Source organism: Corapipo altera, unplaced genomic scaffold (genome assembly GCF_003945725.1).
Source record: "Corapipo altera isolate COAL_440 unplaced genomic scaffold, ASM394572v1 65, whole genome shotgun sequence".
Classification (NCBI taxonomy): Eukaryota; Metazoa; Chordata; class Aves; order Passeriformes; family Pipridae; genus Corapipo; species Corapipo altera.
The window spans coordinates 635,961-663,009 of NW_020884891.1; the positions used below are offsets into that span (position 1 = coordinate 635,961).

The 27,049-nt window shown below is 43.2% G+C and overlaps 1 protein-coding gene across 2 annotated transcripts in view; it reads right to left on the reverse strand.

Annotated features, from left to right (window-relative positions):
• Positions 1–2,332: 2,332 nt before the first annotated feature.
• HDX (highly divergent homeobox) overlaps positions 2,333–27,049 on the reverse strand; it is a 41,962-nt gene continuing 17,245 nt past the window's right edge. The window contains exons 5-11 of one of the 2 annotated variants that reach the window (XR_003527971.1): positions 20,304–20,450; positions 16,516–16,723; positions 13,701–13,780; positions 10,922–11,005; positions 8,754–8,876; positions 8,002–8,516; positions 2,333–6,992 (exon numbers count right to left, since the gene is read on the reverse strand). Coding sequence is in view for 1 of the 2 variants with exons in the window: in XM_027645351.1 (XP_027501152.1) it covers positions 8,391–8,516; positions 8,754–8,876; positions 10,922–11,005; positions 13,701–13,780; positions 16,516–16,723; positions 20,304–20,450 (768 nt within the window). In the remaining variant the exon portion in view is untranslated. Of the gene's footprint in view, positions 8,517–8,753; positions 8,877–10,921; positions 11,006–13,700; positions 13,781–16,515; positions 16,724–20,303; positions 20,451–27,049 lie in introns of both variants that reach the window. The other variant, XM_027645351.1, reaches the window with a different exon arrangement.

The window sequence follows — 27,049 nt, forward strand, 5'->3', positions numbered from 1 at the left end:
GTCAAGGTCTAAGGGGCTTTGGTTGCAATGGCTTGGCAACTGTTCCAGAGGAGAAGCGTTAACAGAACATTAAACCCACTCTAATTAAGCTTCCTCAGGTGAGTGTCTGCTCCCAGGTGCCATTCCAAGGATTTGACCTTCCCAAAATGAGCCCTCCTGGTGTGGTTGCTGCTCCCCTGGTACTGTTTCCATCCATCCTTGAAGGGGTTGTACCTCTTTATCATTCACTTCCAATTTCCCTCTGTTCCAAGCACTTCCATGATGGTTTTGTTCTTCTCCCCCCTCCCTTGATCTCCACCTCCTCTCACCACCTTGCTCATCTTTCCTTTGCTCCATGTCTCTTCCCTTTCCTCTGAGCCTCCACTACCTTTTCCCCCACTGGCCTTGCTCCCACCCCTCTGTCCTTCTCAGGAGGGAGCTTTGGGAGCAGCTGGAAACCCAACACCAGCCAGAGGGAGAAAAGGTGCTGCTGGGGAAGGATTTCACAGCAGGAGACACTGGGACACGATCCTTCCCTCTGCCCTTCACCACAGTGAGGGGTCCCCTGCGCCCAAAACCTTCCCAAGAAAGAGGTAACAGATCATTAATTGAAAAGTTCACAGAAAAAAAGAGGAGACTCTCAAAGGAAGATTGAGGCTGGGGAGAATTTTTCTTTCAAAAATAAACAAATAAAATAAAATGAGCTTTTTCTAGCGAAAAATTCTACCTAGTCCAAGATTATTCCAGATTTCCAGTGAGAAATAACCAAAAAGCAAGATAATATAGTAGATAAAGTCTGAAAATTTTCAAATTTCCTGCCCTTTCCTCTGCCTTCCTTCCCCACTAAAACAACACGGACAAATAAATAACCAGAAAACACCTTTTTTTTTCTGTTTCATTTTCCCTCCATGGCCTTTTCCCTCAGCCCCTGCACCAGGACCCTGGAGATGGAGTGGCCACCCCGGCTGTCCCTGCTTGTCACATGTCCCCTCATCTCATGGAGCAGCTTTGGTGCCCCCAGACCTAAATCCCTGTGAGGAAGCCCACCTGGAATACGCTCCCAGCTTACGGCTGCACATCCAGTCTTCCTCGTCACTAAATGCCAGATCTATTTTAATATTACGGTTATTTTCCATTGAGATAAAAATAGCTGCTCATTCCGAAACACGAAGCGTGGGGACAGTTTACAAGGCATTTTTCCCCAATCCCTGGGGGTTTTTTGCCACCAGGTGGCAATGGAGCTGCAGCCACCGCCCCGCTCGGGGTGAGCTTTCCCAAAACATCCCGGTTCGGGGGCACGCGGACATTAGCTGTGGATAATAAATCTTTGGGGTCAGACTGCTTTAACTCCTCTCCGTTCACCTGTTTCTCCCTCTGTTTTTCCGGGCTCCCCCTCTGCCGCCGAAATCCAGGAGCGGGATGGGGTCGGAGCTCCGAGCTGGGGGGGGATTCCAGAGCATCGGGAGTTTTATTCCTCAGGTCGGTGCAAAGCCGCAGGGTAAGGGCAGATCCCGGGAGCCTGTGCCGGTGGGATCCCGATGGATGCGGCCACACTGCCCTCTGCCAGCCTCCGCCAATAAAGGCAGCCTGGAAAACCAGGGAATGGCTCGTGTATTCCTGTCCCACACCATCCCGGGATATGCCTGTGCGCGGGCATCACCCGGGCACCAAAGCCCTCTCACGGGGGGTCTCTTGCAGCTCTTTTTCACTATTCCTGGTCCTGAATGAAGTTTAAATCCCATCCCTCGGCCGTGGGGCCGAGCTGGGAGCTCTCCAGGACACCTGGGCTCTTATTTTCAGCACCAAAGTGCTCCAAAAGCCAAGAGCCATGGGCACTCACAATTTTTCCCAGTTTCCATCCCTGTGTCAAAGCACAGGGATCGTGGCTGAGGGCAGCGGCCGCGGGATTGAGCTCTGCAGATCTTCAAGGTACTGATAAGAAACGGTTTCATGGTTACAGCAGCATAGAGAGCCAATATTTAGCTTTAAAACAGCTTAAAAAAACAAACAAACAAAAAAACAAACAACAAAACAGCTCAAACCCCTTCAGCAATAATGGTTCACCTGATCTCTCAGTGCTGGGGGTGCATTGGCTTCATCAGACACAAATTCCTGTCGTGGGAAGGGAGAACAATTCAGTGTCCCCAGGACAGAGGGCTCCAAGGTCTGCACAAAATTCTGTTTATAATCTTGAAAACTCTCTTCATAAATAACTAATTAATTTATCTGGTGGAAACTAAAGAACTGGGGAAGTGGAACGTGATGGCCCCGAGCCCTGATGGGGATTTCATTGTTGCTGCTCTGAACAGAACTGAACATTTCCAAGGCCACAAAAACAACAGAAACAGAGAAGTTCATATAGGAAAAGGAGTTAGTTCACCTTTATTTCATTTCTCCATAGTCCCAAACTTGACAGACGTAGAAAAATATCCTTGAGTCTGGTAGACAAATTTGCCAACGCTAAATAGCCCTTTTCTCTGACCATCTGGGCCACCCTAAATACATTTGTACAAGCATTACTTCAGGCTTTTTGTTCAAGAAAAGGTTTGTCTAAACTATAAACAATAAACTACAGAGGAAAAACTCGACCTACCAAAGCATGCAGATGAAAGGATCCTCCAAAACTTGAAAAAAACCCAAAAATAAAATTAAGAAAGCAAACCAACCTTGAGATGCATTTGGAGGAGGAAACAAATTCAAATAATCGGAGGAAAAAAAAATTAAGTAAAGAGAAGTCAAAGCAAACTCTGTAAACTATCTGTGGATAAGTTAAAATATCTATGGCACAACTTTTCACCAAAAAAAATTAAGGCGAAGACCAACGTTTTTATATAAAAATAGCTGAGCAGGCTCCTAAAGTAGGAAAGAAGCATTTCTCATGATGACTCTGGGAATCCAAGATTATAAATACCCTTATTTACACAGAACCCAAAGCAATACAAACATCTGGACCCTTTCTCTGGGCATCCAGCACTCAAACACCCAGATCTGGTGTCCTGGACCATAGTGGAGGTACTTCAGTTGAAGGTCTGTAGTAGTTTCTTTGCTACACATACTGATACAAATCATAAAAATGCAATATAAATAGAGATTTTCACAGAGAAACTCAGGAATACACAAAGCTTAAGGGATTGGCCCAGAAAGAAATGATAGAAGTTTTAAAATCATCAACTGTTTTGTAGGCTAAGGAAAACATCCAAGTTTTACAATAATATTTAAACTTTCAGAATAGTTGTTTTTTCAAAAAAATCAAACTGATACCTATAGTGAAAATAAAGCAGGAATTGTCATGGCAGAAGATTCATTATCTCTTCATAAATACAGCAGTTTGTTTATTTGCCGAGTTCACTTATAAATGTCATTATTATGGGCATTTTCATAAATTTCCAAGCCTAAAAGTTACTGATTTTAAAGGAGATGAACAATAAACCATATTTTCATGGATGTATTTGACTAATTTTTCAGAACTATGTCATCCATATATAGTAAGACATAAAAATAAGAGCAAATCAAATATATTTTAGAAGAATCACATTAATATTTCAAGTTAAAATACCTTTGTAGATGTTAATACGATCAAGTTCAGTATATCTGTGCACATTAAAATTCTGCATCAGTGTATCCACATACACTCAGTAATTCCAGAAATAACCACAGAAATGATAAAATTCCCATTGGAGAAGACAATTTTCCCCCAACACAACTCAGTGGACTTGCCCACGACTTTTAGAGCTGTAATTCACAGAATTTGCAGCTAAAGCAGAAGCTTTAGTTTAAATTTTCTAGTTTACTTCAATTTTCTTGCCTAAACCCCAGGCCCTTCATTTCTGCCTCCTTGTGCTTCACCCCCTCCCATCCCTCGTCCATCCTGACAACCTTCCCCTACTATTTTGGGAGATATATGTGAGGGGGAAGATCAAAAGGACTCTTTTAAGATGAAACTTAACTACAAACATGGTCTAAATATACATTTAGCCTGCTACTGATTCATTTTTGCTGAACACTTGCTTAACATCTGCTGATCTTTTCTCCCTAATATCCCACCTTCAGTATTTTCTTGTCCATAAATTGTGTTTAAGACAAATACAGAAAAACAGCACTAAAATAAACCAAGTGAATGTCTCATACTCAACTAAAACCAAGCAGAGAACTGAAGGTTGCATGTTGGAAATAATTTATTGCCTAGAAAAGGTTAAAAAAAAAAAGCTTAAGTTCACATTTTCTGTGTGGGTTCAAGGGTGGTGTCAGAGGTAGTGTGTGTAAAATGTAATACAGAGCTGGAAAAGAATTACTGACTTCCTTCAGTAACACAGGAAAATGTTCCCAGAACCAAAGCACAGCCCTGTTTTCCTTACAGGAACATTCTTAAGCACCTCTTTTATCCAAGAGGGTTTGCTCATTTGTTGAAAAAGAACCACCACAACAAACCCAAGGTTCTGTCCCATCTGTCTTCTGACCAAAGCAGCTGCTGGTTTTCAGAGAAATGAATATTGAGACTAAACCCCCACTGTGCCATGGAAAACACTAATTTTGTAGCATTGCTTATCCTTTATTTTGCTCATAACTTTTCAGATTTCCCATTTGGCCAATGGGCTAAAATTTACTGGAGTAGGGAAATCATCCACCACAAACCAGCCTGTTTTCTGTGGGAACCAGATGGAGTTTTCTCACTGACCAGCCCCTAGCTTTGCTCAGGAACCTCACAACCAAACAACTCACTCACTTGTGATGATTTGGGGCAGAAAAGGCAGGATTTGGCCCTGCCAGTGGTGCCAGTCCTTCAGAGCAGCCTGGGGGGTCCTGCTGGCCTGGGGGAGTGGGGCAGGGGCTGGAGGGAGGACAGCAAGCTTTGGGTTGGAACAAGGTATGGATTCTTCCTGTTTCAGGTATGCTGTGGTATTCCCTTAATGCATATTATTGTCCTTCCTTCCATATTATTGTCCTTCCTTCCATATTATTGTCCTTCCTTCCACATTATTGTCCTTCCTTCCACATTGTTACCCTTCCTTACACTCCCAGGACCCTGAGACTGACAGCTGGCTCTGCCTGGAGCACTGAGGGAAGGTCAGTGCTGTGCAGGAGTTTGTTCTCAACGTCAGGAATACAGTAGTGCAAGAGATCCCAAGTGGGAGAGTGGATCTATTTGCAGCAGTAATTCCCATTTCCACAGTCAGGATGCCCATGGTGGTGTGGATTTGTTCTGTTCACCTGGATGAGCACAGCAGACACAGCTGTCTCTGTCTGGAGAATGGACTTGGTAAAGCTCTTCCCAGTTTAAGCTGAAGACAGAACCAGTACATTCCTTCCCTCACTCAAAGGGCTGCAAATCCAAGGATCTGCTTCTTATCTCAGACTTTTTATTGCCTTAATGAAAAGAAATCCTGGGAAAGATTAAAGCTTGAGGATCGAGCACTGCAGAGAACTGACACTCGTATGTACATCTGCTTGGGCACCTTAAAGCTGCCCCAAATTTACCTGTTAGTTACTATTACTCACTCCTGTCAGACTCTAGATGTGACAGCAGCAGGGAAAGGGAAGGAGGCAGAACTGCAGGAAACAGGTTTTGAACCACGAGCAAACTTGTCACATCAAAGCCTCTGCTCCCGAGGAGAGCCCGGCCTTGTCTCTGCTCAGCGTCTGTTCCGAGCTGCCCCTGCCCACCTGGGCTGCTCCAGACACACACACGTCAGCACTGATGTCCCCATGGATGCACCAGGGAAGAACACACCAGGGAAGTCACTGTTCATGGACAAAGAAATGAGAGATTTCACAGGGTGGTAAAACAGCCACACGTGGCCCTTCTGCTGGAGAGGTTACTCAAATTAGTCAAATCACTGAAATGGAAATGAGGCTGATTTCTGTCACCCTAAAAAGCTTTATTTGTTATGGAAAGTCTATGGAATGATAAATTAGCCCTTAATGTGGGCTCTCATTATCATCCTACAGACGGGGAAACAACCAGACCCCAAATCCTGCTGGGCCCGGGGCCCACAGAGCCACCCCACTGCTTTCCATCAACACTTAAAATACCACTAATGGCAATTTAAATGTCATTAAAAATTTGGAAATATGCACTCATAGTGAAAAAAACCAGCCAAAGAGTTGTACAGTATCTTCCTCCACAGCATTCTGTTATCAGGGATATAATTCATACCCTTCCTTCCTGACTATCCTGTGAAGTTGTCAGATGTCTCAGCTATGGAAGCACCACTGCCTCACTGGGTTTTTGGTGTCTCCCTACAGGAGAAGGGACCAAAGAACAACATTCCCCCAGGGATGGGTGGGTGTTGACTGCAGTTCCTTTCAGCTGAACATCCAAGAGGAGTCCAGCTTCCTAGAGCAAAGGGACTGACATAATTGCAGCAGTTCATTCAAAATTCATTCCTTCCATTTGTTTGGAGATGGAATAGAAACAAGAGAGCAAAATAGGAATCATCAGTGGGAGCTTTTCTTGCAGAAAGGTGGATGACTTAATTGACCATGAAATCGAGAACTCCCATTAAGAGTATCCTGCCTTTTGTCATGGGAATTTCAGTGGAAGCAGCAGGAAAACAGGGTCCCAACAGTGGCAAATGACAGTACTAGAATACAGAAAACAAGAGGCTTCGTTGTCAGGGGCCCTGATTTCCTGTCTGGAGAGGACAGCAATAGAAACCATTGTCAGCCTGGGATAGAAAACCCTTTATAAATGAGTTTTTCAGAGCCAGCAGAATTCCAGCTGAGCTGTGTCTTCCATGGGAAGGTCAGGACTGTGATCTCTCCTCACAAACCTTCATTTTAGACTGGGGGCACTTGCACAGTGTGGCAAACTCTGCTCCTCCTGGGGGTGAGGCCACAAGGACGTGTCTGCCAGCCAGGATGGGGCATTCCACCCCTCACCTCCTGGTCACATGGGGCCTTCCCTCTCTCCTGGGATCCACTCCCGGTTTTAATGCCTCCACTCACATCTAGGCCCAGAAGTTTGGAATTCTGGGGTTGCTCTGCAGAGTATGTGGTCAGAGGTCTGGTGGGAACTAATAGAATCATACACTGGTCAGAACTGTGAAACCTGGTTTTTGAAACACCTTTTAAAACTGTCCCTACCCTTTATGCAGCTGGTATTTAACAGTATTGCTAAAAGCTCCTCATGCCCAAGGACAAGAGAGACAGAAAAAACCCTAAAGGACAGAGCTCACTACTGGCACTAAACAAAAAGAGTTGTAAAAGTGATTAGAGAAGAACAGATCAGACTGAGAAAACCCTAAAATCTGAGTTAACAGCAATATTGGGGGGGGGAAAAAGGAGTTATTTCCCCAACACTCTGGATTCTCTGAGCTACACCTTGGACCTCCCACTGAAATTAAGGGGATTACTTGCCGTCCTGGATGAATAAGGATTCCCCAGAGTCAATTGTTATTTGGCATAAAATGGAAAGATCAGTTTTTCCACCTGACTGTGTGAAAAATTCTTGCTGAGGGATTCAGATTCCAATTAGAGCATCAGTGCCATGGGCAGGCAGCTACAGCATCACCCAGGATCATCCTGGAGTTCCAAACGCTGGAAAACCTTTCAGGATGCAATGACAGCTCTGGAATTCTGACTGGCTTGGTAAAATGGAGCAAAGTTTGTGGAAAAATACACAATCCATACTTAAAATAATAAGCAGAACCTCAGCATTCAGGCTTTGACAAATCAAAACTGTGACTACAATCATAAAACCCTAAAGAATGTAAACATCCAATCCCATTGCTACTGTATCAGGAAGTCATGCCCTGCAGGTATCAGGGCTCCCACTTCCATCTCATTTCTTCCAACACTTAGCACTGCTTCTTCACATTAATAATTTACTGGTGATAATTCAATTTTCTGAGTTAGCCTTTCAAGGTTTTTTCAGCTATTTTGGTCAGAAAATGGAAGATTCAACAATCTCAAGTCAGAGAACGAAAAACGCTTTAGTTTAATTTCAGGTTTTCCAAAGGGTTCAAGCACAACTCAGAGAAAGCCCGTTATTTTATTTGGAACCCCAATTTTTAGTCCACCTACCTGAGTAAAAATGGGGAAAAATATAATAAACAGGCCTGGTGAGCACATGAGGCTGAAGGATTTGCTTTCCACTCAGAAATCCCTGCTCAGAAAGACTTTGCTACAGAGCCAGAGTTACTCTGGAGAGTCAGGAGTTCTCCCAACCAAGGCCAAACTGCTACAAGTGAAACCTTCTCTCACCCAGTTCTTTCCTTTAGCAAAACCACCATTGCAAATTCCTTGCCAGTGCAAACTGCAGCTGGGCTGTGCCCCAGCCATCCTTCAGGACAGGCTCCTTCACCTTGGACTTGCTTTTTTTGGGCTGAGGAAACACTGGAGAGCAAAATGCCCTTCTCCTGAAACCTGCATGTCCCAAGGGGGGTTCTGGTTTGTCAGTTAAAAAAAATAAATCACAAACTGTCTGAGGCATTTTTCTCTGACAAAGAGGACAAGCTGAATGAGGTATCATCAGGCTCTGGGGAGGTGTGGTTGAAATCCATTTCTTCTAGTTCAGGAGGTAAGTCTGAAAGCAGTGCCTGGAAGGGAAAGACCATGACAACACAGTATTAGGTGTATTTGTTCTTTATGTCAAAATTCAAATATCTTTTAAATAAAGAGCGAAAAACTTCATTGGGTTTTTCAGTCATAATTTGAGCTGTGGAATAAACCCAAGGGAGTGACAGGACACAGAATGACAAACATCTGATATTGATGACAAACATGTTCTGATATTAATGACAAACAGCTGATATTAAACCCACCCCAGGGCTCACCTGCTGCTGTTCTTTATCATCTGATTTAATTGCCAGTATCAAACTCCGAGTGAACGTCTGCAGCTCAAAATACTTCTGCTTGTGGTTCTCCAGCTGGCTCTCAATGAATCTGACCTCTTCATTCTGGGGGGGAAATCACAGGGAGTTCTGGGAATGCTCATGGGATTGTTTGGGTTGGAAAAGCCCCCTGAGACCTTTTGAGTCCAACTGTTCTCCCAGCACTGCCAAGGCCACCCCTGTCCCCAAGTGCCACATCCACAGGGCTGGTAAATCCCTCCAGGGATGGGACTCCAGCCCTGGGCAGGACAAAGTTTTGGAATAACCCCCACTGCAGCTTTTTAATGACACCTAAACACACTTGGGTTAAAACCAGATGTTTTTAGTGAAAATGACAACCAAAGTCCAAGTGTTTCTTCCTAGCAGTGATCTTGAAAAGGCAAAGGGACTGTGAGAAGAGGCAAATAAATTCCATTATTGCAGCAGAAAGCTTGACACAAAACCCAGGGAAAATAACTTGAAAGTTCCTCAAAGCTCCCACAAATTAAAATGCAGCATCATCAGTGGAGCTGGGTCTGACATGGAGCATCAAGTGTCAGCTCACCAACCTCCCCAGGGTCCCTCGGGTCACACAATAAACAGGGATTTCACAGAATGGTTTGGGTTGGAAAGGAGTTTATAAATCATCTCATTCCAACCTTCATATAGTTATTTCTGGGCATTGAAACTAGATGTACAAAATGGGGAACTGTCAATAATGTGCATGTCATGGCTAAAAAGACATTTTTCCAACCTATACCTGCAAATCCCTTAATTAAAAATTCAGATTTGGTAAGTACTTCTGTTTATTCCAAATATCTCCTCTCCTTCAAACTTACCAACTGATTGGTGGGCAAGATCCAAATGCTGAATCTGGTGATCAGTGTAGAGCTAAAATTCATTTTCTGTGGTTATTTACCTTCGCAAAGATCATGAAAATCAAACTGTTTATTCAGGTTACAAGATCAGTCCCTGCTCATTTTTGTAAAGGGGCCCTGTATAACAGCACCAACTGTGCATCCTCCGGGAGAAAAAATATGCTATTTCTGCTTACACTTGCTGGCTGTAATTCAGCTTTAGCTGATAGGAAAAGGTGAGATTATGTGATGCACTACAGGTTTTCTGGTCTTGTTGGGTTTTTTTCCCCCAGAAAATTCCCATTTTTTGAGCGAGAACATTGCTCCCCACACTGCTTCAGGTGATAACAGCTCTGGGAATGAGAGGGGAATATTTGGGCTGTGATTTTGAGGCTTTCATAAAAAAATTAGCTGAGTTTCTTTCAGATGGGAACTCAGCAGTTCAGCACTGGATTTTGCTCAGCCAAAGAAGAATTCAGATTTAGGTAGAAAACTCCTGGATTAATCAGTGATGTCAAATGACAAACTCAGGTCTGCAGGGCACTGTCACAACAAGCCTCTCACTGCAGTGAGAGGTGACATTAAGAAAAGGTCATTCCCTCTCCACATTCATTCCCCACTGCCCTTCCCAGGAAAACGCTGCTGGAAGGAGTAATTTTTGTTCTGAAGAGGTGATCTGTTTATTATTTTGGTAATTGATTGCTGGCAGGAGAACAGACTTGGTTTCTAAGTGAAAAAAATCAGCTACACAGGGAAAGCCATGCTTAATAAAATATGGAATTATGGCAGCTCAGTGGAGCAGTAACATCCCCTCCCCTTCACCCTTAGGCAGCTGTCAGGATCCCACTGCTTTTCCTCCCTCCCACAGTCACCACTTCCAGGCATGTCCCGGGAAATGACTTCTCCTCAGACCCCCCATTTTATTAAGGATCCCAGCTGTTATGCCCCTTCCAGAGCTGGCAGCAGAAGTGTGCTGCAGCATTCCAAGGAACAACTGTCCCACAAAAAGGAAGTTGTGGTTTACAGGCTCCATAAACTGGTTTGGCACACATGGCAGGAGCTGCACCCGCAGCAATGCAACTGCTCTGTGGAATTGGGGTTTTCCTGCTTCCCTGGGGGTTGAAATATTGAAAGTGTGGCTGGAGGTGGGATGAGAGGGGACTGAGGGCAGGATGTGGACACAGGGATAAGAGCAGAGGGGCTGCCTTTGCTGAATTCCTCCCCTGAACTCCTTGAGGATTGCCCTGCTGTGCCTGACACAGCCCAGTTACTCACCTTATAATCCAAGAGAGAACTCATCTGATCCACTTCAGAATTACTGATCATATCACTCTCCTCATCATCTATAATTTCTATTTTCTGCAACAGAAGCAAACGGTTCATTTGGAACATTCCAGCACCCGGAGAAGACAAACAAGCCAGGATCCTCATCCCAGAGTGCCAGGGAGGGGTGAAGGTGACAGGAGACAACCATCCATGTCTCCAAGTGGCAGAAAGGATGCAGGGCTGTGCTGGCTCCGAGGAATCCCGAGCTGTGCAGCCCCATTAGGTGGCAACACTGCACCTCAGCCGGGATCCAGGAATCCCCAGGGAGCTGCTGCCATGGTGACTGGGCTGTGTACAGGGGAGGAGCTCCCTGGCTCCAGGATTTAGGCAGCAAATCGAACATTATATCCCCTCACAGCGCTGCTCCGAAGGAGGTTCTGGAAGTTTATCCCTCTGGAGCAAACCAGACATTAGGGCAAGTACTGATCTATTTTGTGCCTGAAAAATGAAGGAGTTCCCCTTTGGCCTTCTCTGGCCACAGGGCAAGTGAAGTGCCCTAAACAGCAGAGGATGCTGATCCAAAGGACAGTTCCAAATCCACAAACATGGATATTTTCACCTAATTCACAAAAATGTGGGGAGGTTTTTATATTGGTTTTCTAAAGACACCTAAAGCACAATGTGAAGACCAAGCTTAACGCTGATTAAAACTTAGAAATACATCCCAATCCTATCCCAAATTTTAAAAAAAAATCACTTTCACATTATTTACCAATTGCATGCTCTGTTTTCTCCCAACAGAAAAGAATGTTCTTTCTTTTTATGTAAGAAAATTCAGTTAAAAGGTTATTTCAACAGGAGAAAACACAAAATGCACACATTTTTAGTGCCTCTATGAGATTTTAATTTTTATTCCTATCTAAGGTATATATCAAACAGATAAAGTGAATGTGAATTAGTGACAAGAATGGCATTTTTCAACAGAGCTGTGAAGGATGACTGCCCAGATTTCATTATATTTGAGAGGGAAGCAGGGGTAGTATATGAAGAGGGGATTGTTTTTTAACTATTTTTAATTGGTTTGATAGTTGTGAACATCTATGAGACCGTCTATAATAAAGCAATTTTACTATGGTTTTAGGATAGTGTTTAATCCAGGCTCATGGTTGGTTCCTGAGGTGTTATTCCAGAGGAGGCTCCTTCCCTGCAGCACACCCATGTCCCTTCTCACTGCCTGCACTCCAGGCAGCAGGAATGTCCTTCTGATCCCAAGGAGAAACCCTTCCAGGGGGGTTACCAGGCTCTCCTTGGCAGGACCCACCAAGGTCCCAAGTGTGTGCTGAAAGCAGGGAGGATAAACCACATTTCCTGTGTCTGACAGCCCAGCTGAAGTGACAACACTTCAAAGGCTCCATGTCCCCGAGATCTGCTGCTCCATCCTACCCTCGGCAACACTGTGATTCAAATATTTTTGTTTTTAGGCTCAGCTTGAGGAAAGAGTCTCTAAATAAGTGCCAAACATTCACACTATCTTTCTTAGACATACACTTCAAGATAGTAGGGGAAAGAACAGATTAGAATTTCAAATAGGAAAATTGCATCTCTTATGCAAATCCAACGTATTTTAGTCCAATTTTAACTGCATTTTTAAAAAGTTTTGTGACAGTGTTTTCAGAACAAAGTGTGAAGAAACTATTCCTTGGATTTGTTCCCGTTATTACATCAAATTGCACAGTGCTGGGGTTCAGGGAACTGGAGAGCTGAGGCTCTGAGACATCATCTCTGCAAACCCTTTGCCTGTCACTTCAGATCCTGTATCTCCACAGGAGACACATCAGCCAGACCTCCGAGGGATTAGCTGAGGTCACAGCAGGACACCTGGGAGAACAGAGGGAAAAGGCAGCTGGATCTGTTCAGGCAGCCTGTGGGGTTTCAGTGTATCCAAAGCATGATCATAATTAACAAGGGAAAGGAAAAGTCTCCTCCTCCCAGGGGGAAGGGACTCTCCTGTTGCTTCCCCCCTCAGGTGCAGGGTGCTCAATGGAACACAAATGTTGTTCCCTGTTCTGAGCTATGGGTTCAGCCCTGCCCAGGAGTGCAGTGGGAGCTGGGCCATGCCCTGATCATTCTGCAGGTAACTCCAGGTAAGTCACTCACTTGGGGTCTCCTCTCCTTTCTTCTAACCTGAGAGAGGGCTGGCTGAACACAGGGATTTATGGCATTATTTGCCAGGACTCCTCCCTCTGCCTGTCCTGCCTTGTCTCACTGCTCTCAGTTAAACCAGCAAGGGGGAAAACAAGAAACACCTGAATAATGCCCTGGCCAGGGTATGGGAGTGAAGGATCCCAGAATCCCAGACCACTCTGAGTGGGAAGGGATCCCCAAGGATCATCCAGCACATTCCCACCCTACCTGACTCACCCACCCAAGGCAGATGAACCACCAGAGATACCTGCTGAAAGCTACAGAAAACCAGGTTTAATTCTGTTTTTTTTTCTCCTTCTTTCTGTTTTGCTACACTTGGTACTTTCCAAGCTCTACCCAAGAGTTGGGCTTGGCCCTCCAGAGGAAGAAGAGCAGATTGGCAGAATACAGAAAAAACGTGTAATTCCATTTCCACTGAATGTTTTAGTATTTTTTTTTCTACTGTGTTTTAGTATTTCTAGTACAGTTCTGGTGCTCCCAACCAGGAAGGGCTCTTAGCACCCTCAAGTTTCCACCTAATGAGAAACACTGATATTGGACAACCCCAGCAGGAGGAATTCAAGAGGCAAAGGAAGGTACCTACCACATTGTCAGCAGGAACTGGATTCTGGTCATCATCTTTGTGACCAATTTCTTCATTTTGAAGAGCTTCATTTGTCTCTTCTGCAAAAATAAATTAGATTTGTCAGGTTTCATTCCACTTTTATGCTGCAGGAACATTAATAGTCTTTACCATAAATATGTCACAGCTGCTAAATTCAAAAGCAAAGTCATAGTAACAATGTCTATTCATAAAAAATAACATATGTCTGATTAAAGAAGACATCCTGTCACAAGGATTTCAAGCCAATTTTCCAATTGCTACCTGAAACAATAGGAAAACTATCAGTTATTCTCTTACAATCTTCCTATTTTTTGATTCAGATTGGAATATTAAAAGAGTGTACAGAACTTTTTTTTTAATGTCAAATAAATTATTGCATGAAAAATTCTGCATTCCCTGAAATTACAGGATACATATCAGAATATCACCTGAAATTACAGGTATGTGTCTGAACCCACCTCCCCCTTGCAGACATTTTGAACCAAAAACTGAGCAACCAGATAATTTCCTTCTCATGTGGCAAATGTATCCCCACTGAACCTAAGCTGCTGTTTTATGTACAAGCACTTGAAAATAGAGCAGATTTTACCCTTATATTTCAACCACAAGGATGAAATATAGATGAAATACAGAATAGATGATTCTATTTGCCTTAATGGCCAACGAGAAAACATAACCCAAAGGAAGATAAGTCTGTTCAGCCCTAAAATTAAGTATGTTTCTCATATTTACTTGAATTTTCTGCATTAATATATAAATATATATATTTAATATAAAGAGGAAAAGAGGGAATGGGCAGCAAGGTTCAGGTAGGACACTGGAAGGGGGCAGGTGGCAATGCCAGGGTCTGTCAGCTCCACACATACACAGGGATAACAGGATTTCCCTGGGATTACCAACACTGCAAGGACAGGATAATGTTTAGGCCAGATCATACAGAGACAGTTAATTGTTTTAGGTAACTTTTCTACCAGTTGAATATCTCCAAACTGAGCAAATTTAATTTAAAATTGTTTTGAGTAAGTTTAATCTGCCATCAGTCGTGGCTTCCGAGGACAATTAGTGCCAGGAGCAACAGGAATGGGATCGAATGGGAGAACTGGAGAGCAGGAGCAGGGAAGGGCCCTCGTTACACCCAGGGGGGTGAAGGGCACTGAGGAGGCACCTCAGGGACTTGGGAACATTCCAGAGCATCAGCCACTCCATAACCCTGAGAGTCACCCCTTGGATCCCACAGCAGCTCCCTACAGCATTCCCAACTCTTTAAATATTCATCCTCAGCTCACAGAACCCAGCACAGCTCTGACCCTCCACAGGGCTGTGCTCACACAAAGCATGGATCCAATTAACATGCAATTAAAAAAGGTGAGGCAATAGAAGAGCTTTAATGCTTCATTTGGCATCACAGTACAGCTCATTTTACTTTTTTATATTTATACATTTTAAAAGCAAGAGCCATCACCAGTGTCACTCTAATCAGGTGATCAAAAATAGCTTTTTTTCTGTCTTTCAAAGTGGTTTTTGTTGTGGTGATTTTGGTTTTTTTAATAAATTAGGACCAAAAGTTACAGTTCTCAAACATTAAAACAATCCCTATCTGTGACTGAATGGCACACATGAGTATTAGGGGAAATATTTTCCAGGGAGTTCAAAACAAGCTGAGCTGCAGCAGTGAAACCTCCTCCTTTGAACTGGAGAAATGAATAGCAATAATTGTTGTGGGAGAATAAAGGAATGAAAGTGGGATTCCTGGATGCTGTGGAAATCCTGTCATTTTTCTTGCACTTCCTTAGGCTTTGACACTAATAATCTACTCAAAGTCTTCCAGCCTTATCTTGTTTTATGAAAGCCTTGCTCAAAAAAAGTGCTGTTATTTCTCACTTTAACTACAGAGGGTTCAGACTCTTCCCCTGTCACTGTTTTCTTTCAAGCAGATCTGACTTAAATCAGCTCTTTCCACACCTCAGGCAAATCAAGGACTCGGAGATTCTGCATCTCACTTGCCTTTCAATCATTTGACCCATTTCTTTATCATCTTATTCTCTTTCCAGCAGGTTATGACAAAGCCATCACAAATTCCTTCCCAGCAGCTCTCCCTTTTCCTGATTCTTCCCTTGAAATTGTTCTGACAAGATGACAAGATCAAGCCTGGCACACTGAGCTGCACCAGCAGGCCCGAGGTCAGGCTTTCTTTTAGTTTAGAGAGCAAAGGCTTTATTGATCTCTCTAATCAGAAGCACTGGGAGCAATTAGTGAGCTGTGGATGTGCAGAGCAGCTCGTGGGGCCCAGGGCTCATGGACAAGAGGGGAAGGGAGGGATCGATTCCATGTGCTCGTGGGAGGTGGAGGAAAAGGGAATTAAGTCCGAGACACTTCTCACTCCAGACCCTGCAGTTTTCCAAGGACACACCCTGTGGGTGCAGCTCTGGCCAGTTTGCAGAGAGCATTTTTTAAACCTGGCTTCCTGGGGAAGGGAGATTCTCCATCTGTGCTGTCAGTCCAGCTGTCAGCTGCACCAGCAAAATGTGAACTTGCCATTTAATGTCATGTGAATGAGGCAGAAATGGAGCTCTTATGAGAAAAGGCTCCTGCAATTTCTGTGATAACAAAGCCAACAGAACTCAGAGAGAGGGAGAAGAAAGAGACCAAACAGTACCTTCAACAAGCCGAGGTGGAGCCCTTGTGACTGTGAGAGACTCTTTCAGACGTTTGTGAATGTGAACAACAGAATCCAAAGCATGCACACTGCACAAAATTAAAAATACAGGCACAGCAGTAACTGCAATTCAAATACCTTGTGAGCTTCCTTCAGATAAGCAGATTGACACTTCATCATTCCTATCATTATCATCCCCCACTTCAGTAGCAGTTTCCTCTCCTGGATTAAGTGCTGATTTAGAAACAAATTCAGATTGATCAGAGAAATCAGCAGGACCTCCTCTAGGGGGTGGGACCTCAATCCCCATTAAACGATATTTCCGTCTTCGATTCCCAATCCAAGTCTTGTAAGAGAAATAAACATGAATGAATCAGAAACTATGACAAAGCAACAGGCCCCCAACCAAGTGACATCAGCACATCTGCACTACAGGAACAAGAGTGCAGCAGCACTGCAGGGGAGGGCTTATTCCCCCTGTTTGACCCTCATGAGGCTGATTCCTGGGATCCTGTGTCCAGGCTCAGTCCTCCAACACAAGGGAGAAGGGAAGGTGCACAGCGAAAGGAAAAGCAGCAACAGGCACAAGTGGCAGCAAGGGAAGCTCTGACTGGAGTTGAGAAGAAAAGGAAAAATATTCTTTCCAGTGAGGCACAGGGACAGTGTGTCCATAGGAACCTTGGCACTTCCAGCCTAGAAGGTAACTCAGCATTTTACTGGACATCATCCTGGGAAACTTGACCTGACTGCGAAGTCAATCCTGCTCTAAATAAAGAGCAGGACTAGGTGACCTCGTAAGGTCTCTCCCCACCTAAATTATTCAACAAATTTAAGATCTTTGATCCAGGTTTCTCCCACTCTGCAACTTCCTTAAGGGGACTAAAGTGACCCAAACATCCCACCTGTTCTAGGATTTCCTACAGGGAATTGGCCAGGGTGACAGATCTACATCACTCCACTCTGAGGACAGAACACTAAGTTCAGAGTAGGATCATCCTTTGTTCCCCTGTGGTTGGAAGACAAGGCTTTAGGAAGCACTGCCTGCAGGAAGGCAGAGGAGCCCACTGGGAACAATGGTGGAAGATGGAACAGGCCCAGGACCCAGGAACCTGGAAACCCATTCCCAGTGGGATGGGTATGGATGCTTTAAGTTCATTTTACATCAATAAAACTAAGTTTCAAAAAAGAAAAAAGGGAAAAAAAAACCCCTAACATTCCAAATTCTCCAAGTGGATCTGTAAAACTGTTCATTAATTTGCTTTCTCTGACAAAGAAAAGTCTACACTAAAAATTATTTAAGACCCAAACCAGGGTTTAACATGATAATTGTCTGCACCTCTTCACCTTTTAACTCTCTCCCTTCCCTTCCATTAATGAGGCTTTTTTCTGATATAGAGCACAAAAAAGTTTAGTAAAAAACTTGTTGCTTGTAATACCTTGATTATCAAAGAGAAAAATAAAAAAATATTAACAGCAGTCCCAACTACTAAAGGCAGCTTCATGCTGTGCTAACCTTGAAAAAAAGATCTTTTCAAGCTGCATCTCTAACTAGCTAAAAGGTGACATGCTGAACACTATTTTTGGCAAATCCTTTTTGTTGGGTGGTATTTGCTTTCCCAGCTTGCTGGTTTTCCTCTTTGAAGAATGCACAACAGGCACACAGAGAGCTACCCAGATAATTTTGTATATTATATATTGTTCGGGGAAAAAATAAAAAAAAAAAAACACAAGCAGCCCTTTGAGATCTGTATCTCTTTTTTCCAAGCTGTGTATTGCCATTCTTTAAATTTTCCCATAATCTTGTGATGGTAATAAATAGTGATAGCAACTAGAAAATTTAAAATTGAATCTAATTCTTTTTTAGTAAAAAATTCAGAGCAAACTGAGGCACTTGGGAAAGGCAGATTTTGTCTTTTTATAGACCTTTCAAAGCAGAAAAGCTTTCATTGAACATATTGAATATGTCATAGAAGATGAACATGTTTTTGTAGTGCCACCAGCTTTTACCTGGTGAACTGCTGGCAAAGAGGAGGAGATGTCTTTACCCTACAGTGGGTGCTTAGGAGTAGCTTTGATCTCTTATATCCAAAAGCTTTCTGTTCTATTATTAAAAAAAAAATATATAAAATTGTTATGCAGTTTTCTTATATTCCTCCCATATTTCTGAGGAGCTTCATAGCTGAAATTCCTCCTTAGCAAATGTCTGTCTTGCTGCCAAAAGGGCTATTCTGCTATTCTTCTATGAATTAATAAAAATGTGTAAAGAAAAACAAACAAAAAAACCCCCCACAAAACAAAGAACCCAAACCAAAATGTAATCAGCAGTAGTTATAATGTAAAAAAGAGAAATATTTTAAGTTAAAGAGGTTTTGGCTGGAGTTCAAATATTGAAATTTGTTGAGTGTTATTTTTTATACAGACACACACACACATATATATAAACCCAAGTATGTGTATATATATATATATATGTGCACTTGGGTTTATATAGACACTCAGTACTACTTTATATATGTTGCATTTATTTTTTACATCACAATTCTTGCTACAATTCCCAAGTCTGCCATATAGAGGAACCAGAGGCAGAGGTGAGGCAGACACTGGTAACAATAAAGAAGAAAAGATATCTTTTTTTCCTTCATTTGTGTGTGTTTTGATACAGGTTATGCCAGAGCCCTGCCCTGAGGACAAAAGCATTGCAGCAGATTAAAGGTATGTACAGAACTTCACAGTGTCACCCTGTGTGATTCCTGAGGGAGCAAACTAAGGGAGCATGGATGTCACTGTCCTGGAAATGAGCTGTGTCATGTCCAGGAGATGCTGGCGGTGGGAACAGCTCCACCTTTCAGAAAGCAAACTGAAGAGCTTGGGAAATAGGGAGCAGCTTTGTTCTCTGCAGAGAAAAGAGTAATTCTTTTCAGCCTCCAAAAGTACAGTTTAGTTTTTTAGAATTCAGGTGAACAAGCAAAATAATCAGATCTGTCTTAACACTGAGAGTAGCTTTGGTACCATTCTGATGTTCCAACCCAGAGGTCTCCCCAACAGGAGGGTTTCAGTAAGGGCTCCCAGTTCTGCTTTTGCAGCAATGTCAGGAATTTAGGAAAGAGCTGGAAAAAGAGGATGGAGACTGAAAAGACTGATCACAGTTGTCCTGCCTGTTATGGAGGCTCTTGTCATGTTTTTGTCAGACTGAAGGACAGCCAGACTCTTTCCTGAGGATGGACACACCTTGAGTGACTGAGACCCCCCAGCTGGAGAGTGATGCTGTATCTCTGCTCATCTGGGACACAATGGCATCAACTGAGGCTGTACCAAACTTCCCAACTTCTGGAAGAGATAATTTGGGGTGTTCTTGGGAGTCAGGTGATCTCCACCACCCCTGTACCTTGTAAAGCAATCCCTCCTCAGCCACACCTACATGGACTATCAAAGTGAACCCAGAATTGTTCACAGTGCCCTGTGCTCTCCATCACATCTCAGCCTGCCCTCAAGACACTCCTGTTAAATAGTTTTTTTCCTATTTTGGAGCACTTTCTTTCACATGTTTTTTTTCCTATAAGCATGAATGAGAAATCCTTTCCCTTTGTCTATAGAAAAGTCTTTTTTTGGTATCTTAATAGCAATACAAATAGCACCTTTCAGTCTTCTAGGATCTCCCTACAAAATGAAACATTTTTACTTAAAATCTTACTCCAGAGGATGTCAAACAGCTTGTAGTGCTGCTTCTGCTGCTGATCAGTAAGATCTTACCTGAGGGCTTGTACTATATATAGATGCAGAAAGAGCAGGAGAGCACTTCCCAGCGTGGTCATTCATTATGTAATACGTGATATCTATTTCAAGCTTCCTCATGAAATTTTTAAAGCCTTTCATCTGTCCTATTTTTGCTCCAGCGACAAGATAAGGGAAGACTCTGGATTTCTTACCCGCACTATTTCACAGTCAACATTTAATTCTGCAGCCACAGCTTCAATTTTCTCTCTGCAGACTGAGCCCAGGCTGGTCATGCCATTGTCCCAGTATTTCTTTAGGGTGGCTAAGTCTCGGTCACTAAATTGTGTGCGGTCCTGTAACTGCAAGATAAAAAACACACTGTTAAGATTTCAAAAAAAATCTGCTTATCCCATTTCATTGCCAGAGGTCTCATGTACAGTAAGATATAAGTGGTACTGTCTCCATGGCTCTTCTTCTCTTTTAGCTCTCCCTTAAGAGTTTATTTTTTTAAAGTTTGGGGTTTTTTTATTCAGGGCAGTTCAGAGTTCCCTGGGATTTGCTTTAAAGGCAGTGGCAGGTTTAAAGCACTTCAGCTTTGTTTCAACTCCACCTGATTTTTTTTGTCATTTTTTTATCTCATCCTATAAGGCCTTACTGAAAAGAACTTTTTTCCCCTTGTGCCGTTTACTCTCTCCACCCAATTTATGCAAATTACTCCTTAAAGCTTTTCAAGTTTCTCACCCTCCCCCCCCTTAAAGTTCTTTTATCTTACTGCAAACTACAATACATGCATAATTCAAAGGATTCTGACTTCCTAAAGGGAATACTTTAATGTTTATTTGGGAAGCTTGAGTTCAATTGGTTCCACTGTTTATCTGTGAGTTCCCAAACTCTTTGTCTACACTTATCAAAATATGTGATAGTGGATCACTGATAAAAGGAGTAACACTGAAAAAGAACTCCTGAACATCCTACCACTGCTTGAACTGGGGTGGGCACAGAGTGTATTTCTCTGGTAGAGCTTCCAACCTTTATCAAAAGCTTGTCACCCAGAATTTTAACTAAAATCTACAGTTTCTTTACACCAACCCATGTCTGTCACCTCTCCTGCTATTCAGAGTGCAGAGATGCAACCACAAAGTCTGCACTGTGAACTTGTAGCCCGTGTAGCCCATTTGTCATTATTTCAGTAGTTCATTTTGTTCATGATTGCAATAGCTGAAATCTGTTTGCTCATTTAAAAACTGTGAAAAGTTAGAATGAAATAATTTAAAAATGGAGTAAAACGGAATTTTGCAGAAATAGGATCATTTGACAACCTTGTAGAGTTACCAGTTCTAGCTTTTGTTAATCTGCAGAATATGGCAATCCTTACAATTTTCTTCTTTTAAAAATCACTTTTTAAAAAAATGTTAGAAGCACTTGAATCACTTTAATGTTGAACACGAAATAGGGGTATCAAACCCTTGTCTCCTTAAAATAATCCTGGGAGCCACAGTAATACATGTATCAGGTATATTCAAATATGGTTCAGTTGGACTTGATGACTTTTGAGGTCTTTTCCAACTGTCACAATTCCATGATTCTATGATTATTAACTGCAACCAGGCACTCAGGAGTTTTTCCTGGCTATCATTTCATCCATCCAAGTCCAGAATGACAGAAGCTGTTCCCATCCCACCCATCCTTGGCTGATGGTACCCAGGGGCAGAGTGGAGCATCCATGGACACAGCACAGCCAGAGCCACTCTCCTGCCTCCTGCACACCCTGAGCAGCCACAGCACAGGAGATGCTCCCAGACAGCAAGCTCCAGGCTATTTTCATCCAAAAGGAATCCACTTGGCACATTTCAAGACTGCTCCAGGCTGAGCAAAGTGCAGCAAAGCCAAATCCCTGGTGCCCGTTCACCCTGAGCCGAGTCGTGCTCCTGGCACACCTGACCTGAGCTGCTCCTACCTACAAGCCCTTTCCAAGGAACAAAAGTGTAGTTATCTCCTGGATCACTGCAGCAACAGCTCCTTTTATAGCTGTTGGCAAAATAGATTGACTTCCAAAAAGACTGCTCTGTGGTGGGGGAGCTGAGAAAAGGGAAGGCAGAAAGGAGAGTGATACCAACACCCTAAATACACAGAGAAACAAGTCACCCCAGCCTGGCCTGCACTCCTGAATGCTCAAGGCAACCTCACCTTCCAAAGGACACTGAGCATTTTTGAAACATAAATAAATAACATTTCTTGTTGGTTCTGGAGAGCTCAGTGACAGCACTGCTGCAACCACTGACAGGGAACTCCCAGCTCACTGTGATCTGTGCTCAGTGGGAGCACAAAACACGACATGCACAGCTAAAGGACCCCCTGGAACACACTGTGGACATTCCCCCTCCCAGCAGAGGGGTGGAATGGGAGAAGCAAAAAGAAACCTGTCTGATGTTACTGCCCAGGGAAGGGAGCAGCCCCACTCAGGGTTGTCTTCTCCCACTTAAGTTTGTTGTGTTGGCCAAATTAGAACAAAACCCAAAGAAAGAGCAGCTGCTGCTGGAGGGAGCTCAGGTTTCTGTTTGCCACGTGATTTTCCAATTATCTAAGAAATGCTTGTACTGAAAGAACCCAGGGAAGAACTGGCCAACAGGAATGTGAGACGCAAGAGGATCCTGCACTGGACAAAGACACAGAGTGACTGACTCAAGTTACCAAAGGGATGGTGTTCAGGAAGGGCGCAGAGCCTGCTCAGCTTTTACTTACTCAAAACAAGAGGAAAGCAGCCACCTGACCTTCAAAACTTTTACTTAAAAATGCAGTCTCACATCTTTTCCATTTTAGATGGGTGGATGTTAATTCTGATCATCTGCTACAAATGTTTCAATAAAAATCTTATTAGATACATCACTATTCAATGGTTTTCACCTCACAACTGCTATAAAATTTTGCTACAGGTTGTAGAGTCAGTCTCAACAGTTTAGATCAAAGCAGATGTTTTAAAGTTTAGAGAAGTCTCCTGTAGCTACACTCTCAAAAAGGTCTTTTGCAGCCACTTGCTGTGGAAATGAAAGGAGGAAAAAATAGGAGGTGGTATTTTTTTACCTCCTTGTCAAAAACAATCCCCAGTGTTTCAGCTGACAACGTGTATTTTTGATTTTTGCTGTTGCAGTTGCTGCCACACCAGGCACCTCATCCTGTCCCTCATCCCAGCAGTACAGGAATCACCCTGACACCCACCACAGGGCACAGAGGAAATGGAGAAGAGAGACCCCAAAAGATGATCATTTCCACACCCTGCTCTCCTTTGCTGCACCATCATCCTGGGCTCAGTGTCAGCCCTTAAGCTCTCTGGATGTTAATAACACTTCAGCATGTCCAAATTTCAGATCCAGATTAACTGCCTCCATGTAACATGCTGTGCCATGTGCCTTAATCAGCAATTTCTTAGGGAAATCACAAACTACCTTCAATTACAGGATCATCCCCTTGACATGGATTATACTCAAGTTTGACTCCTGCATTATAAACTGCTTAAAAATTACATAATGCTTTTACAACAGTCAATGACTTTTGTGAGAAAATAAAGGGTAGAATTTCTACACTGAACATGTAACTATGCTTCCATCAATGTAGTTGATAACCTTCTCATGCTTAATATCATCAGGGGAACTGAGGAAGCAAGAGGAAAAACTCAAGTCCTACAAATATCTTAATATTCACAGTTATGGGGAAAAATATCAGAAGATAATATTGAAAAGCTTCATATTTATGGCAATACTATCTACAGATGAAGACAAGGCAGTAATTCAGTTCTTATTTTTACTTCATTAAATCAAACTATGAACTCAGTTCTCATTTCCTCTCTTCAGATCCTGGGTTTGCCAACTCGAGGCTCAGCTTTACCCCCAGCAGTGTTGGCTGTTGGCTGAATTCCTCACATTGACCACTTTTGTTGTCCACAGTTAAAAAAAGTCAGGAGAAGCTTCTTCCAGCAGCAAGCAGCCTCTCAGTTCCCAAGGAAAAGCAATCCCGGCGAGCAAATTGAATCAGCAGTTCTGCCGCGCGCAGGGTTAAACCCGGCTTATCCCCCGACCTCCCAAGTGTAACAACAACATCCTTGGAAGAGATGACCCAGTTTATTATAAACATTCCTGGCACTGTGCCGACCCCTCATCACACCCACTGTGCAGGCAGGATCTGTGGTGCAAATCCGGTGTCTATAATTGGGATGAATAATTGCCCGGCAGTGGAGTGTCCTTATCCTGCCTTTTATTAGAGCCTGCTTTTTTAGATCCAGTTTTATGCACGAGTTGAAAATGTTTCAGGCCACGTGCACAAAAGCTGTACACAAATCTCAGATTATTAATCAAAGACATGCTAAAAAATGAAAGAACTGGGGGTTTAATATAAATGTAGTAACTACTGCATTTATGGTGCAGCTGAGCACTGTGTGTTGGGTTCATTTAAACTCCAGTGAAATCACATTAAATCAACATTCAGTTCTGATGCTTGGTGATGAAATGGGCTGAGGTAATGGTTATTTTTAGCAAACAAACCTCTCATAACAATTTTTCCGTGCCTTTGATCCCTGTCACTGCTCCTCTGTTGTATTTTGGGAGGGATGGGAAGATCAGAAGCGAGCACGGCATTCAAGGTATGAACAAATCCCAGATTCTTCTGTACAAGCACCGTGTCAGTTTTTCCTTCCCAATGACACCATCGTTCAGCTCTCTGAACCCTGACACTAATTAATGTCTGATTTTTTCCGGGGATTACCAATTCCTATCCCAAGATCTTATTTATATATATTAATAGTTATTTCTGACCCATTTTACTATGGTTTCTCCTTTCCCATCTGCACCATTTAATATGAATCTTACTCTTGTTTATTATTTCTTGATTTCCCATATACAAATTCTGAAGGTCTGCATTGTCCCCTAACACTACCAAGATATTTAACCTCATTAAAGCTGTGCCAGATGCCACATTCCTTCAGTCTGAGGTTTTAGGTTCAGGTTTCACCAGTGCCCCCATGTCAGTGACACCCCGATCCTGCTGCTCACACACAGCTGCACAAACTTCAGGCACAAAGGACTTTGGAAAAGCAGTATCTGAAGGCACCTTAAACTCTTACTGCTGACACACTCTTAGGGCACACACTATTAGATTTCTGCACCAGAAATGGTTTGCATGCTTTCCCACTGGCTGGGGAAGCCTGAAGTTTGATCTGATGGAAGCAGAACTCATCAATATTTCACAGGACCCTGGTGTGAGAAGAGCTGTAAATCTCCTATGAGCTTCAACACTCAGCCAAAATTATATATATTCTGTTAATATCTGTTTCTAAACCAAACTCAGCTAAGAAGATGAAAGAAAGGGAAAAAAGGAAAAAGAGCTATCAGTGCAATGAACAGTCTAGCCAAAAAATCACACTCTGAACCCCAGTCATCTCACCCTGTGATTTCCAAACCAACCCTCAATCCACACAAACTGAAAATTTGCCCTTCTTCTTGAGATTTTGAACTAGTTTGTTAAATACTGAACATTCAGCCCCAAAGTAAACTGATTTTTAGATGGTAATTATCACGATTCTTAATTAATCTATTAATAACTTCCTCACATTAGACCAGAAAGTCTGTTTTCCAACTCCTGCCCAGGTGTGACATATTTCTGGCCTGCAGGTCATGGCACACAGTAAGCCAAGGTGGTTTGTGGCACTTTGGTGCAGCATGTCATATAATAAATAAAAAGATGTATTTAGTCTGCAGTGATGACCAGACTTGCTCTCCCTTTGCATTCCCTGAGGATTGCTGCTGGACAAAGGTGCTGTTCCCGGGAGGAAGGCCAGGACATGCTATGGATCATCTCATGAAGTATCTTGAGAGAGGTGGTGAAATATTCCCCAGGAGGAGGAAACACATTAACCAATATTCCCAATGACACCAAGTATGAACAAGGACAGTTTCCCACCCAGCCCTGTGGAGACCCTCAGCTTGGCTCATCTCCCTCCCTGAAGATCCCAACTGTCTTGCTCAGACATGCTCCAAGCAACTTCACTAAACCACTTTTCTTCCCTCCTGGGAGAGCAGAGGAATCTGAACAGGTGAAGAGAATTTCATGTTGGTGCAGTCTGAAAACAAAAAGGCACAGCTGAGGTGCCCTCTGACTCCAGGCAGCTTTAATCCCTGTGGGGGCTTCACTGTAAAGCTGCTCCAGTCATATCCACTTACAGCAGCAGACAGTTTTCAGGAGTCTTTCAGACTCATTCCAAGGAGCATTTTCCTCAGCAGTTCCACTGCTGTCTCCCCCCCCCAATCCAGCTGTATTCCCCATGCCCATGGATGTGCCACGGAACTGGTGGAGGTCTCACACTGACCTGGGTTAGAGCAGCTCCTCCCCCTGACCCAAAGTGTGCCCACTGCTCTCCTCCTGTGGCAGGAGGACTCCAAGGGGGGACACTTTAATGCCACTTTCTCCAGAGTTTTATTCAAACAGGCCATGAGCAAAGAGTAATTTAAAATCAAAATTCAGCACAGGAACTCTCTCTACCCATTTCAGGTACTTCCCCTCCCCAAATACATGTCAGACTGAGAGCCCCCAGGACCCAAGATGAAGCTCTGGGCAAATCAAAACCCCTCTTTTCCCCCAAAATAAAACTTCACAGCTAAGGCACAGCTTACCCAGAGCCATCACCTGTGTGACAAATGTTTTCCATATCACACCAACATATTTAAATGTACCCCAAACACTAACCATTCTGCTGGGACCTCAGATGACACAGAGCTGAAACACAGTCATACATACATTAAATCTAAGGGCAAAAATGAAGATATTTTCCCCCTTTTAATGCTCTTTAACCAATATCTCTACTGCTATTTTTGAATCCTTGTTATCCTTCCACCACCCTGTGAAAAACCAAAAATCAATGCATTTATAAAGGCCAATGCACATGCACCAGGACAGAACACAGAACTCTGTA